Genomic DNA, 13,485 nt, shown 5'->3' with positions numbered 1-13,485 from the left:
TGTAGAGCATGGGCTTTGGGGTGCAAGGGCTCAGTAGTTGTGGCTCATGGGCTTAGTTGCCCCGTGGCATGTGGAATCTCCCGGGACCAGGGATCAAACCCGTGTCCTCTGCTTTGGCAGATGGGTTCTTAACCACTGGACCACCAGGGAAGTCCTCTCTGTCAATTTTTAAATTTTAGATGTATAGCTTCCAAATAGCGTATCATTTTTACAAAATCCAGTTTGACAGTCTTTTAGTCCATTTATGTTATATAATTACTGATACATTGGGATTTAAATCTACTCTTGCTCAGGGCCAGTTGTACTATCTGTACTATATTGCTTTTTCTCTCCTTTCTTGCCTCCTTTTGAGTTGATGGTTTTCTATCATTCCACCTTCCCCTTCTATTAGCTTGGAAACATTTCACTTTTTACTATCCTTTTAATAATAGTAAGGCAATAGCATTTTATCCTTGCCTCGCAATGATCTCACATTAATTAAGTTTTTCACTCTTCTATTGCTCTCTTAGTGGTCATCCTAAAGATTACAATGTGCATTCTTTCCTAATTAATTTATTTCTTTGGCTGTGCTGGGTTTTAGTTGTGGATCGTCATTGTAGCATGTTTGATCTTCAGTTGCAGCATGCAAACTCTTCAGTTGTGGCATGTGGAATCTAGTTCCCTGACCAGGAATTGAACCCAGTCCCCTGGCATTAGGAGCACAGAGTCTTAGCCACTGGACCACCACAGAAGTGCTTACAATGTGCATTCTTAACTTACCAAGATGTAGTATTAGTTGATAATTATGCCCTTCTCCTTGACAATGCAGTGAATTTAGAACACCCTGACTTCACTTAACCCCTCCAGATTTGTAAGTCATTGTTGCCATTTTCTAAACTCCTCTCTATAGTTATTAATAAAATGCCCAAAAATATGATTGGTGTTTTTATATAGTCAGTATCATATGCACACGTTACTCTTACTGTTGCTTGTCTTTTCTGCATCTCTGATCATCCATCTGCATTCATTTTTCTTGTCTCTGAAGAATACCCTTTAGTGTTTTCCTTCACTGTAGCTCTGTTGATGACAGTCTCAGATGTGTTTGTGTGTCTATCTTGAAGTGTATATTTAACCTTCATTCTTAAAGCACATTTGATTGCCTATTGAATTCTACAATGACAGTTCTTTTCTTTCAGCACATTAGAAATAGCATTAGGCATGTCACTGCTGTCTTTTGGCTCCTGCTATTTCTATTTAGAAGCCATCTGTAAGCCTTATTATTGCACCTTTGCAAAACCTGTCTTTTTCTCTGGCTGCTTTTAAGATTTTCTCTTCCCTGGATTTCCAGCAGTTTTATTATGATTTATCTAGATGCAGATTCATTTTTAGTTGCCTTGTTCAGAGCTCATCGGGGCTTCTTGAATCCCTGGCTTGGTGTTTTGCGCTAGTTCTGGCACTCAGGCTGTATTGCACACAGGCAGTGGGGCGCTACCAGGGCTTCTGAACAGGGAACCAATATGTGACATTCGCAGCTAATAATGGTGAAAATGATAGCTGCAGTTTCTCATGGACTGGGCATTACCACCAAACATTTCATCTCTTTTCCCTCTTCACAACAGCGCCATGATCTAGAGCTCATCCTCCCCGTTTTACAGATGAGAAAGTCAAGACCCCTTGTTAACTAGCAGTGTAACTAGCCCAGTCGCATAGTTTTGGCTGACTCCAGCCACCGTTGTGTAGCCAACAGCCACGTGCTGCTGTTTACACTGATATTAATCAAAATTAAATACACTTTGAAATTCCTTTCCTCGGTCACACCAGCCCCTGCTTCGAGCGCTGGATCACCAGATGCGGTTCGTGGCTGCCGTATTAGATGATACAGGTTCAGAGCATCTGTGTCGTTGTAGGAAGGTCTGTAGGTCGGAGCTGCCCTACAGCCAGCTAACCCTCAAGTACCGCTAAGGTTGTTCTGCAAGGCGCTGAACTAGAGGCGAGGAGGCCAGTTGGCACAGCCCAGGATGTCACGTGAGAGGGATGGGAGAACAGGCGTGGAGAGCACCGGGTGTGACGGAGGGAGCAGGGCGGCGCCTGAAGTTGCCTGAGGCTCAGGAGTGGGAATGGGGGGCTATTCGTGGAGAACACAGGTAAGGGCAGAGTCCAGGGTTGGACTTGGCTTCTGCGGTGTATGAAAATGCTGCTGAAATACAAGTCAGAACATGTTTAGACCTGGGAGAAAACTAAGGCCCAGAGAGGTGGCTTTCCAAGGTAACAGAGCTGGGTAGTCGCTTTACCTCTACACCACTCTACTCAGAGCAAAGCTCCAAAGAGTTCTTCTGGGTCTTTCATTACATCCCTGTGATCCCCCTTGTCAGATCCCTAATCAACATGGCCCATGGGATTTGTTTCAGCACAAAGTCTTTCCATTTATTTACAAGAGTTTGCCTGGTTTCTTGCTGATGCCAGAGCGGCTCAGCAGGTGTATCCCTGAAATGATGAGGTGTGTCCCTGAAATGAGCAGCTGCAAAGCCTACACTGGCCAGCAGAGGGTAGCATCAAGCGCTCCCAATTACCTCAACTTGCCCCATTACCCAAGCAAGGGAGGATTAGACAAGCAAGCTTCTGCACTTCAAACGCCTTCTTTTGCAGGCTACAATTCTTAATAGACATTACTTAGCAAGCCTCTAGAGAGCTTTCCACCTGTGGGTGTGCTCAAAGTGGTAATGACAAATAGTTATGATGATAAACCCAATAATAACACTGACCAAGGACCCATCATGGGGTCTTAGAAGGAGGCTGCATAGCAGACATCCCCATTCACCTTTTAAAAAATATATTTATTTATTTGGTTGCACGGATCTTAATTGTTGCCGTGGGATCTCCTATCTTCATTGTGGCATGTGCGATCTAGTTCCCTGACCAGGGATCAAACCTGGGTGCCCTCCATTGAGAGCGAGGAGACTCAGCCACTGGACCACCAGGAAATTCCACACCCACCTTTTATAGGTCACATCAATATTTACCACACCCACAGACCTGTAAGCCCTATTCCAAATATTCTGAATCCCCACAGTAACTCTATGCCGCAGTACAGGTACCATCATCCCCATTTGACAGATGAGAACACTGAGTCACGGAACAGTGAAATCACTTTCCCAGGGTCACACATCTTGCTAGGGTCCAAGCTGGGACTGGAGTCTGTGGTAGGACACAGTTGAGCCCAGGGTGCAGAGCTCAGCCCCTCCCCTTAAGAGGTATCTCCCTGTGAGTTTATCTCCACACTGTGTATGCTCATGACCCCTGCCACAGGGGGCCGCAGCTGTCCCTACCCCTTGAGGATTCCCCCACTGCCATTAGCACCGCCCCTCCCCCCAGAAGAGTTCCCCCAGAGGGCATGATGATCACATTAGCAGCAAGCCCATGCTTTCATCATCCTTTCAGGTTGAAGAGAAACTTCAGGAGGATTCCAGAAGGAAATTGCTTCAGCTGCAAGAAATGGGGAACAGAGAAAACCTCATTAAAGCCAATTTGGAAAGGGCAGTAGGTCAGGTAGGCGTGCTGCCAAGCCCCTTCACGGCCCACCACTCTCCATGGAGCCCTGCGCTCAAGCGGCCGGTGGGGATGAGTGAGGAGGAAGACAGCCTGGTTTAATTTCACCCACTTATCCCCAGGGGCAGGGCTCTGTGTGGCTCCTAAGTCCCAGTGGATGTCACTATAAAGGCTTTTCCTGCTGGGAAGCTGCCCACACTGGTGTTTGCCATCACCTGAGACCCTGACCAAGCAGCCAGTCCCAGGTCAAGGCCCACCCCGGTAAACCAGCGGTGTGGGTCCCTCTTGGGGAGGGTTTGAGCCTCTCAGCCCTCAGTGGTGTTTCTAGTACTTTCTTCTTCACATTTTTTTGTCTTGATATTTATAGCAATCTTTCTTCCTCTGGGCCTCCAAACAGACGCTCTAGTCAGTATCCACAGGGGAATGCCACTTTTCTGTTTTTGTTTGGTTTGGTTTGGTTTGGTTTAGTTTGGTTTGGTTTGGTGAAGCCACATGACTTGCAGGATCTTAGTTCCCCAGCCAGTGAACAAACCCGTGCCCCCTACAGTGGAAGCGCAGACTCTTAACCCCTGAACCACTAGGGAAGTCCCGCCACTTTTCTTAATGAAGTAGTAATAATATGCAGGTCAAGAAGCAATAGTTAGACCTGGACATGGAACAACAGACTGGTTCCAAATCGGGAAAGGAGTACATCAAGGCCGTATATTGTCACCCTGCTTATTTAACTTATATGCAGAGTACGTCATGAGAAATGCTGGGCTGGAGGAAGCACATGCGGGAATCAAGATTGCTGGGAGAAATGTCAATAACCTCAGATATGCAGATGACACCACCCTTATGGCAGAAATCAAAGAACTAAAGAGCCTCTTGATGAAAGTGAAAGAGGAAAGTGAAAAAGTTGGCTTAAAACTCAACATTAAGAAAACAAAGATCATGGCATCAGGTCCCATCACTTCATGCCAGATAGATGGGGAAACAATGGAAAAAGTGACAGACTTTATTTTGGGGGGCTCCAAAATCACTGTGGATGGGGACTGTAGCCACGAAATTAAAAGATGCTTGCTCCTTGGAAGAAAAGCTATGACCAACCTAGACAGCATATTAAAAAGCAGAGACATTACTTTGCCAACAAAGGTCTATCTTGTCAAAGTTGTGGTTTTTCCAGTAGTCACGTATGGATGTGAGAATTGGACTATAAAGAAAGCTGAGCGATGAAGAATTGATGCTTTTGAACTGTGGTGTTGGAGAAGACTCTTGAGAGTCCCTTGGACTGCAAGGGGATCCAACCAGCCCATCCAAAAGGAAATCAGTCCTGAATATTCATTGGAAGGACTGATGCAGAAGCTGAAGCTCTGATACTTTGGCCACCTCATGCAAAGAACTGACTCATTTGAAAAGACCCTGATGCTGAGAAAGATTGAAGGCAGGAGGAGAAAGGGATGCCAGAGGATGAGATGGTTGGATGGCATCATTGACTGGATGGACATGAGTTTGAGTAAGCTCCGGGAGTTGGTGATGGACAGGAAAGCCTGTTGCAGTCCATGAGGTCGCAAAGAGCCGGACACGACTGAGCAACTGAACTGAATTGTATAATAGAATTAATAATAGAACCCAGATTATCACAGCTCATGTCAAATGGAGATGGGTGAGATGGGGAGCAGGCTCTGACTCAGCAGGCCTGGGGGTGCCATATCCCAGGGCTCTGACCCCAGATGGCCCAGCAGCCCGTCCTCTTACACGTGGTGCAGACATGATGGCCAGAACATGCAAACAAGGCCTCACAAAAAGCTAAGGGAGGGCAGACGAGATCCCAGGATGGGGCACTGCCCCTATGGAAGGTGGCCCACCCAGAGCAGCCCACCTTGGACCCCGCCACAAGGCACCCCTCTCCTGGCAAACACGGCTCCAGGAGGACAAGAACATTTTGCATGTATGAGTGTGTTTGTGCTTTTCTTTTTCTGGGAGGATGAGTCCTCCTCATCACTCATTGGATTCTCAGAAGGGTCTGTAAACTACCCAGAAAGGTTAAGAACCACGGTCCTTAAAGGAGCGCTCCAGCCCACCCGGCCCAGCTCCCGAAGCCCTTCCATGTGGTGGCGTCCAAGCCTGAACCAACAGTGTGACCGGGCTTCACCCTCCATGCTGACCTCCAGAGGCACCCACAGGGCAAATGATGATGATGGTGCCTCTTGGCAGGTTTTAAGGCCTCTTCAACAAACATCCACACCATCAGCCCCGGTGTCCTGTCTCCTGCAGGGTGCCGACCCCTTAGCGAGGGAGACAGCCCACCGCTCTGGGCTTCCCTTGATGCACCTGGGCTAGCCCTCCCCCTGCCAGCGCTCTGCACCCCCAGGACACACCCGCTTTGAGGGCATGATCTGTGCTGCTTGCCAAGAGCCTGGTCATGCCTCCAGCCAGAGCTCATTCGGGAAGACCCTCAGAGACACAGAGACTCAAGAGAGTAAGGATGAGGCCTGTCTGTGCAGCCCTGGCCTTCATGTCACCCCCTTGTCCACAGCCAGCTCCCTGCCTGAGGCCATGCCCTTCCCCAGGCGAGCGACTCCAGGACTGACTCCTGTTGTCCAGCAGGACCTGCCCCTCCGCGCAGAGCAGTCCCATAGGGTGCCTCTGGTGGTGATGGGCACCATCACCCGTGGGGCCCTGCCTACATAACCTCTTCCTCAGGCAAGTTAGGACCCTCCGCTTGGTCTTGAAACCAGCAGACGGCCCAGAATCCCTCAGATCACCCAGCTGGCTCCCGGCAAGCCGACTGCAGAGCTGTCTTTAGGAGAGTCATAATTCCTCTCCTTGGCTTTTCAGCACTTCCTGGTATACAGCAAACTCCTGTGTCTTGGGACCCGTTGACATTCACATTGATTCCCCAGCCGTTACGGTCCTTCAGGGCTCTATTTTAGAGTCTTTCATGACCACATTTTGCCCATGAGCCAAAAACCCAAGCCAAGGGCCGTCATGTTGGTCAACTTCCAGAGAGGGTTGGGCTTGTTTGCCTCTCATGAACCTGGTCTCTCATGAACCTGGGACACCTTGAACTTGTCATTCTAGAAGCCCTGATTCTAATGTAACTGTGCTCTTTCATCAACTGTAATCTGAAGACACCAGTACCAGGGAAGCAGTCAATAAAAGCTGGCTGAACTGAAGGCGAGGACTTTGAACACCTGCCAAGTCAGTTGTTTCTGTTACAAGCATTCAATGAACATTTATTGAGTGCCTGCTGGGCGCCCGGCTCCAGGGACCTGGAGGGGAATACAGCAGGCGTCATCTTCAGGACACGAGGCTTAAGGCGCAAAATGTCAGCGAACTGCTCCTCCTTCCCTCCCCGGGCACCCTGGCTAATTACACAGTTTACGCGGGCTGACAGCCTCAATATTTATCTCACAGCCTGGTGCCAGCGTACCAATTACGGAAGAACGCTCCCGGCCCCAGACTTCCCACTGGATAATTGGCAGTGAGTGGCTCTTCTGAGGGCCCAAGACGTATGTGAGCTGCCCACGCGCATCGGCTGGGTTAGGCGGGCATGCCTGAAAAGTCATTAACATCTACTGTCCCCCTCTCTTGTGTGGGCACTGCCCCTTCCGGTGAGAAGTGAAGGTGTTAATAACCCGTTTGCGTGCGCGCTTAGTCACTTGGTCGTGACCAACTCTTTGCAACCCCATGGAATGTAGCCTGCAGGCTTCTCCATCCATGCAATTTTTCAGGCAAGAATACTAGATTGGGTTGCCATTTCTTACTCCAAGGGATCTTCCCGACCCAGGAGTCGTACCCACATCTCTTGTGGCTCCTGCATTGGCAGGCAGATTCTTTACCACCAGGACCACCTGGGAAGCCCCAACCATAGTGACCATTAATGGTGTGCAGAGCCTTCTAACCAGTTTCTCCCAAACGCAGCAGTGGAAGTGCCTCTTCAAGCCTTGTGGCTGCAGCTGCACCACTCATTCCATCACCTTCCCTTTCTTTGTGCTGCAGCTGGAGCATTTCAGAAGTCAGGTCATCAAGGCCACCTACGGACGAGCGAAGCCATTCCAGGACAAGCCTGTCTCCGATCAGCAGGTTTGTCTCTCTTCCCCACTTTCTTCCTCGGGGACCTGGGACTCCAGACACTGGGAGCATATGTTTCTGTTTTTTTATTGGTGGCGCATATTTTTCACACTGTTGCTACACCATGAAGATTTGTTTTGATATTCTGGGATTTCCTGGCTTTTAGAGTAAAAGCCAGTTAAAGTGTTGAAGCCTTGAAGTGTTTCTGTGAAAATCAAATGGAACCACCCAGGCCTGTGTCTGGTCTCCAGGCCTGCGTGGTCCACCTCCGTTAGTCCCACGTGGAAAGAGCCTTGCCGTAGAGCAGGCGTCCTGGCTCGTCCCTCCTGAAGAGGGCAGCCAGCAGCAAGGATGTGCCTCTGGCTGTAAGGACTGAGTTGTTATTCTTCTGTTTGTCCCCTCCAACCCTGTGTCAGCACGCGAGTGAAAAATTCACACCATGGACTGCTCTCGGATAACCCAGCCTTCTCTTTCGGGCCCCACAGCATCAGGCTCAGCGTGATGAATCACTCCCAGAGTTCCAAAGAATCTAGAACACACGTGGGGCCACATGACAAGCCTTTGGCTCTTAAAAATCATCTCTGATCCTGGGAAACATGCCCCGGTGACAGAGCCGACATTCCCTCCAGAGCCATCACCCAAACGCCCCAGGACCTCCCTCCCCAACCCTGCAGAGATGGGAGCTCAAGCCCATGCCCTCCCCCCACCCAGGGCCCCTCCCCCCAGAACCACCCTGCAATGTCAATCTTTTTTTTTTTTCTTTTTCCCATTAGTTAATAGAGAAGATCACCCAGGTCACTGAGGACAACATCAACTTTCAGCAGAAAAAGTGGACCCTGCAGAAGGAGACCCAGCTCGGCCTCTGCCAACAGGAAGAGGTCACAGACAGCGTTGAGAAACTGAAGAAGGCCTTAGACAGTTGCCAGGTGCCCTCCTCTGCTTCTCACCCGTGTCCCCCATGGCTCACGTTGTGCTCCTTGTTCAGAACATCGTCCGGCTCTGCTTTTCTGCTCACCTTCTCTCTTGCTGGAGAAATCTGTTTGAGGTAGAAAACAAAGGACCTCAAAATCTGCCTCCCAGGTGAACTTGGTGTGGCCAAGAAAAAGCTGCCTGACGCTCCCCTTTGGGAGGCCCCTGGACCTCAGGGGAAGAAATGTGGCTGTTTAGTCACTCAGTCGTGTTTGACTCTTTGCGACCCCATGGACTGCAGCACGCCAGACTTCCCTGTCCTTCACCGTCTCCTGGAGTTTGTTCAAACTCAAGTCTGTTAAGTCAGTGATGCCATCCAACCATCTCATCCTCTGTCGCCCCCTTCTTCTCTTGCCCTCAGAATAGCCCTGGGTTATTTCCAGAGAAACCAAGAAAACATCCTGCTCTTCATTTGCGTTTTTCTTTTTTGTCCCAGCAGTGGAAAGGCTGCTCTTACCCTAGTCGCCTTTGACTCTGGAGGAGACGAGACTGGTTTAGACCGACCACCACCCCCCACCTCCCAGCCCCCACCCGGGGAACCAGCTTTATCAGAGCAGGCAGCTGCTTCTGCTTTCTCTGGAAATAAGCAGCTGCTATTTGGGGAATCTGTGTGAATGTTGGCTTGTCAGCACTTTTTCAAGTCAGGAAATCGGACTTTCTGACCAGCTTGTGTGTTGATCTCAGCAGGAATTTTGTAGCCAAATTTGGTTCTCATTTCAGCCAAATCGTTCTTGGCAATTTGGCTTTGGAATTGCCTGTACCTAAACATGGGATCTCTTCCTTTTTCTGTTTTTTTTTTAATTTCTTTTTATTTATTTTGTATATTGGCTGCACCAGATATTATTTGAAGCATGTGGGACCTTCAGTCTTCATTGCTGCATATGGGATTTTTTAGTTGTGGCACGTGGGATCTAGTTCCCTGGCCAGGGATCAAACCCGAACCCACTGTATTGGGAACACGGAGTCTTCACCACTGAACCACCAGAGAAGTCCCTTTTTTTGCTTTTTATTTTATATTGGGGTGTAGCCAATTATATCTTGGGCTTCCCTTGTGGCTCAGCTCGTAAAGAATCTGCCTGCAATGCGGGAGACCTGGGTTCGATCCCTGGGCTGGGATAATTCGCTGAGAAGGGAAAGGCTACCCACTCCAGTATTCTGGTCTGGAGAATTCCATGGACTGTATAGTCCATGGGGTCGCAAAGAGTCAGACACGACTGAGCAACTTTCACTTTCACAGCCGATTAACACACCATGTTGTGGTAGTTTCAGGTTAACGGCCAAGGGACTCAGCCATCCACATACATGCGTCCATTCTCCCCTGAACTCCGCTCCCATCCAGGCTGCCACATAACTTTGAGGGAGTTCCATGCGCTGTACAGTAGACACTTGTTGGTTATCCATTTTAAATATAGCAGTGTGTACATGTCCATCCCCAACTCCCTAACTATCCCTTCCCTCCATGAGGGGTTGCTGTCCCCCCAGCAACCATAAATTCATTCTCTTAGTCTGTAAACACAGGGTCCCTTTGACCATCAAAAGTCCCAATTAAAGTGCACACAAAATAAAAGCTGCCCCCTCGTCCCACCCACCCGCTAAAAGGCAACTAGAAGCGGGCCATCCCAGGGCACTTCCTGCTTCAAGAACACATCAAGAACACCACTCTCTGTGGGTCACGATGGTCGGGTGCTCTTTCTGGCAATGGTGTCCTGGCTCCTCACGACCTCTTCTCTTTCCAGGCTTGCATGAAGACATCGTGCTGTAGCAACGACCTGAGGAAGGAGGTCAGCTTCCTGCAGCGCCTGCAGGTGAGCCCACCTGTCTCGGGGCTCCAGAAGGTGTCACTGGACATCCTGCGCCTGTCGCTGTCCTGGCTGGAGGAAACAGAGCACCTCCTCCAAGACGTGGGCATCCAGTTCTCCAGCTCCAACAAAGGTAACGGCAGCCCTCTTCTCCTGTAGTTGCATGACTGAAATGTCACGACGAATCTGATCACTACGGGACATCTGTTGAGGGAGGCTTCTTGCTGGGTGTGCGGCCAAGCGTTCCCTTCTCCAGACTTAACTTCGCTTCACCACTTGAGAAGTGATGTTCCAGGAAAAGAGTATACACAAGTGAGACATGACTGCTGGAGAAAAATGAGATGTGACAGAGGCAATAGGAAGAAGCAAAATTATGCCAAATCTCTCTTAGAAGTTACCGCATATATATAAAAATATACTGTTTTCAGAGCAGTTTTGGTTTCACAGAAAAATTGAGAGGATGATATGGAGATTTCCGAGGTACCCTCCATCGCCATTCATGCACAGCCCCCCAGTTATCAACATCAGCACCAGAGAGGTACAGCTGTTGCAGCTGATGAACCTACATGGAAACATCATAATCACCCAAAGCCCATGGTTTACATTGGAAAGAAAAGTGCAAGTTGCTCAGTCATGTCTGACTCTTTGTGACCCCATGGACTATACAGTCCATGGAATTTTTCAGGCCAGCATACTGGAGTGGGTAGCCTTTCCCTTCTCCAGGGGATCTTCCCAACTCAGGGATTGAACCTAGGTCTCCCACATTCAGGGGGATTCTTTACCAGCTGAGCCACAAGGGAAACCCAAGAATACTGGAGTGGGTAGCCTATTCCTTCTCCAATGGATCTTCCCCACCCAGGAATCGAACCAGGGTCTCTGTGTTGCAGGTGAATTCTTTATTAACTGGGCTATCAGGGAAGCTATCAGGTTTACTTTGGGGTTCACTCTTTTTAATTTTAATTTTACTGGAGTGTAGTTGATCTGCAGTGTTTACTCTTGTTGTACATTCTATGGATTTGGGCTTGGACAAATGTGTGATAACATGTAGCTACCATTATAATATCATACGGAATAGTCTCATTGCCCTGAAAATCCTCTGTGCTTCCTCCCCAACCCCCAGTCTCTGGCAACCACAGATCTTTTTTACTGTCACGATGGTTTTTTGCCTTTTCTAAAATATCATACAGTTGGAATCATACAACTTTTCAGATTAGTTTCTTTTACTTAATAATATGCATTTAAGTTTCCTCTAAGTTTTTTCATGGCTTGACAGCTCTTTTTTTAGTGCCAAATAATATTCCATTGCTTCCTAAGTAGCGCAGTGGTAAAGAACCCTCCTGCCAATGCAGGAGACGCAGGAAACAAGGGTTTGATCCTAGGGTCAGGAAGATCCCCTGGAGTAGGAAATGGCAACCCACTCCACTGCAATATTCTTACCTGGAAAATTCCATAGACAGAGGAGCCTGGCAGGCTGCAGTCCAAGAGGCTGGCTGAGTGACTAAGCACTGAGCAGTGTTCCATTATCCACTCACCAACTGAAGGACATCCTGGTTGTTTCCAAGTTTGGACAATTATGAATAAAGCTGCCATAAACGTCCACGTGCAGGTTTGTGTGTGGGCGTGTTTTCAGCTCCTTTGAGTAAATACCAAGGGCGTAGTTGCTGGATCAGTGTGGTTAGCATACGTTTAGTTTTTAATGAAAGCACAAAGCTCTCTTCCAAATGACTGTATTTTGCATTCCCACCAACAATGAGTGAGAGTTCCTGTTGCCTCACATCCTTGACAGTATTTGATATTGTCAACACTCACATTCTTTGTGTAACTTCCAAGGCATTTTCCCATGGAAAGAGCTGTGTGAGTCTAGGCAAGTTATTCCCCTCTCTGTGCCTCAGTTTCCTTATCTGTAAAATCGGGATAATAGGGTGTACTCACTCCATAGGATTCTTGTGAGGATTAAAATGCATTAATATATCTAAAGTATTTAAAAATAGTACCTATCATAGAATAGATTCTACCTGTAAATGTTAATTGATTTATTAACTTTACAAAAAAATAATGTCATACCCAGTTTTCTTTAGTTTTGTTCCTCACAGTACATCAGGAACACCCTTCCATGTCAATACACACATCATCACTGTCACTGATGATAAGGAATCCCACTATGTAGGATGTACCATAATTTATTTAGCCAATCCTCTATCTTGGGCATTTAAGTTGTTTCCAATTTTTCACATATAGAAATGATGCTGACATAAATATTGTTAACCTTATTTTATCATCTGAGATGTGGAAAGATATGAACCACTTTCACTCAGCAAAGATTTATTGTAGGTCTACTAGATACCAGGCACCATACCAGGCAGAGATAAAATGGGATCAAAAACAGGTAGAATCTAGATCTTGGCTATAAAACTCCTCCTTCTTTACTGTGAATTTGAACTCTTTCATAATAAAATATTGCTGAGACAACAGGCTCTATCCCAGCCCTTGTAGATTTTATGGTCTCAGGAAAGGATAGGATCTTCAATTCAGTCATTCAGTCCTATCCAACTCTTTGCAACATCATGGACTGCAGCATGCCAGGCTTCCCTGTCCATCACCAACTCCCAGAGCTTACTCAAACTCATGTCCATTCAGTCGGTGATGCCATCCAACCATTTCATCCTCTGCCGTCCACTTCTCCTCCCACCTTCAATCTTTCCCAGCATCAGGGTCTTCTCAAATGAGTCAGTTCTTTGCATCAGGTGGTCAAAGTATTGGAGCTTCAGCTTCAGCATCAGTCCTTCCAATGAATATTCAAGATTGATTTCCAAATCAGTTGGATCCCTATCCAACTATCCAACTGATAGGGAATCAGTTGGTTGGATCTCCTTGCAGTCCAAGGGACTTGCAAGAGTCTTCTCCAACACCACAGTTGAAAAGCATCAATTCTTTGGCACTCAGCTTTCTTTATGGTCCAACTCTTACATCCATACATGACTACTGGAAAAACCATAGTTTTGACGTTTGGTTGGCAAAGTCATGTCTCTGCTTTTGAATATGCTATCCAGGTTCGTCATAGCTTTTGTTCCAAGGAGCAAACATCTTTTAATTTCATGGTTGCAGTCATCATCCGCAGTGATTTTGGAGCCCAAAA

General features: G+C 47.7%; 1 protein-coding gene across 4 annotated transcripts in view; it reads left to right on the top strand.

Moving 5' to 3' along the window:
- FHAD1 (forkhead associated phosphopeptide binding domain 1) overlaps positions 1-13,485 on the top strand; it is a 159,131-nt gene that overhangs the window by 82,666 nt on the left and 62,980 nt on the right. For 3 of the 4 annotated variants that reach the window (XM_043924445.1, XM_043924444.1, XM_043924443.1), the window contains exons 11-14: positions 3,418-3,525; positions 7,510-7,593; positions 8,355-8,507; positions 10,287-10,482. In XM_043924445.1, coding sequence (XP_043780380.1) covers positions 3,418-3,525; positions 7,510-7,593; positions 8,355-8,507; positions 10,287-10,482 — 541 coding nt within the window. The remainder of the gene's footprint in view (positions 1-3,417; positions 3,526-7,509; positions 7,594-8,354; positions 8,508-10,286; positions 10,483-13,485) is intronic. The other variant, XM_043924446.1, reaches the window with a different exon arrangement.

This window comes from Cervus elaphus, chromosome 14 (genome assembly GCF_910594005.1).
Source record: "Cervus elaphus chromosome 14, mCerEla1.1, whole genome shotgun sequence".
NCBI lineage: Eukaryota > Metazoa > Chordata > Mammalia > Artiodactyla > Cervidae > Cervus > Cervus elaphus.
Note: the sequence above shows the minus strand (reverse complement) of the source record. Positions and strands in the feature narration are given on the sequence as shown.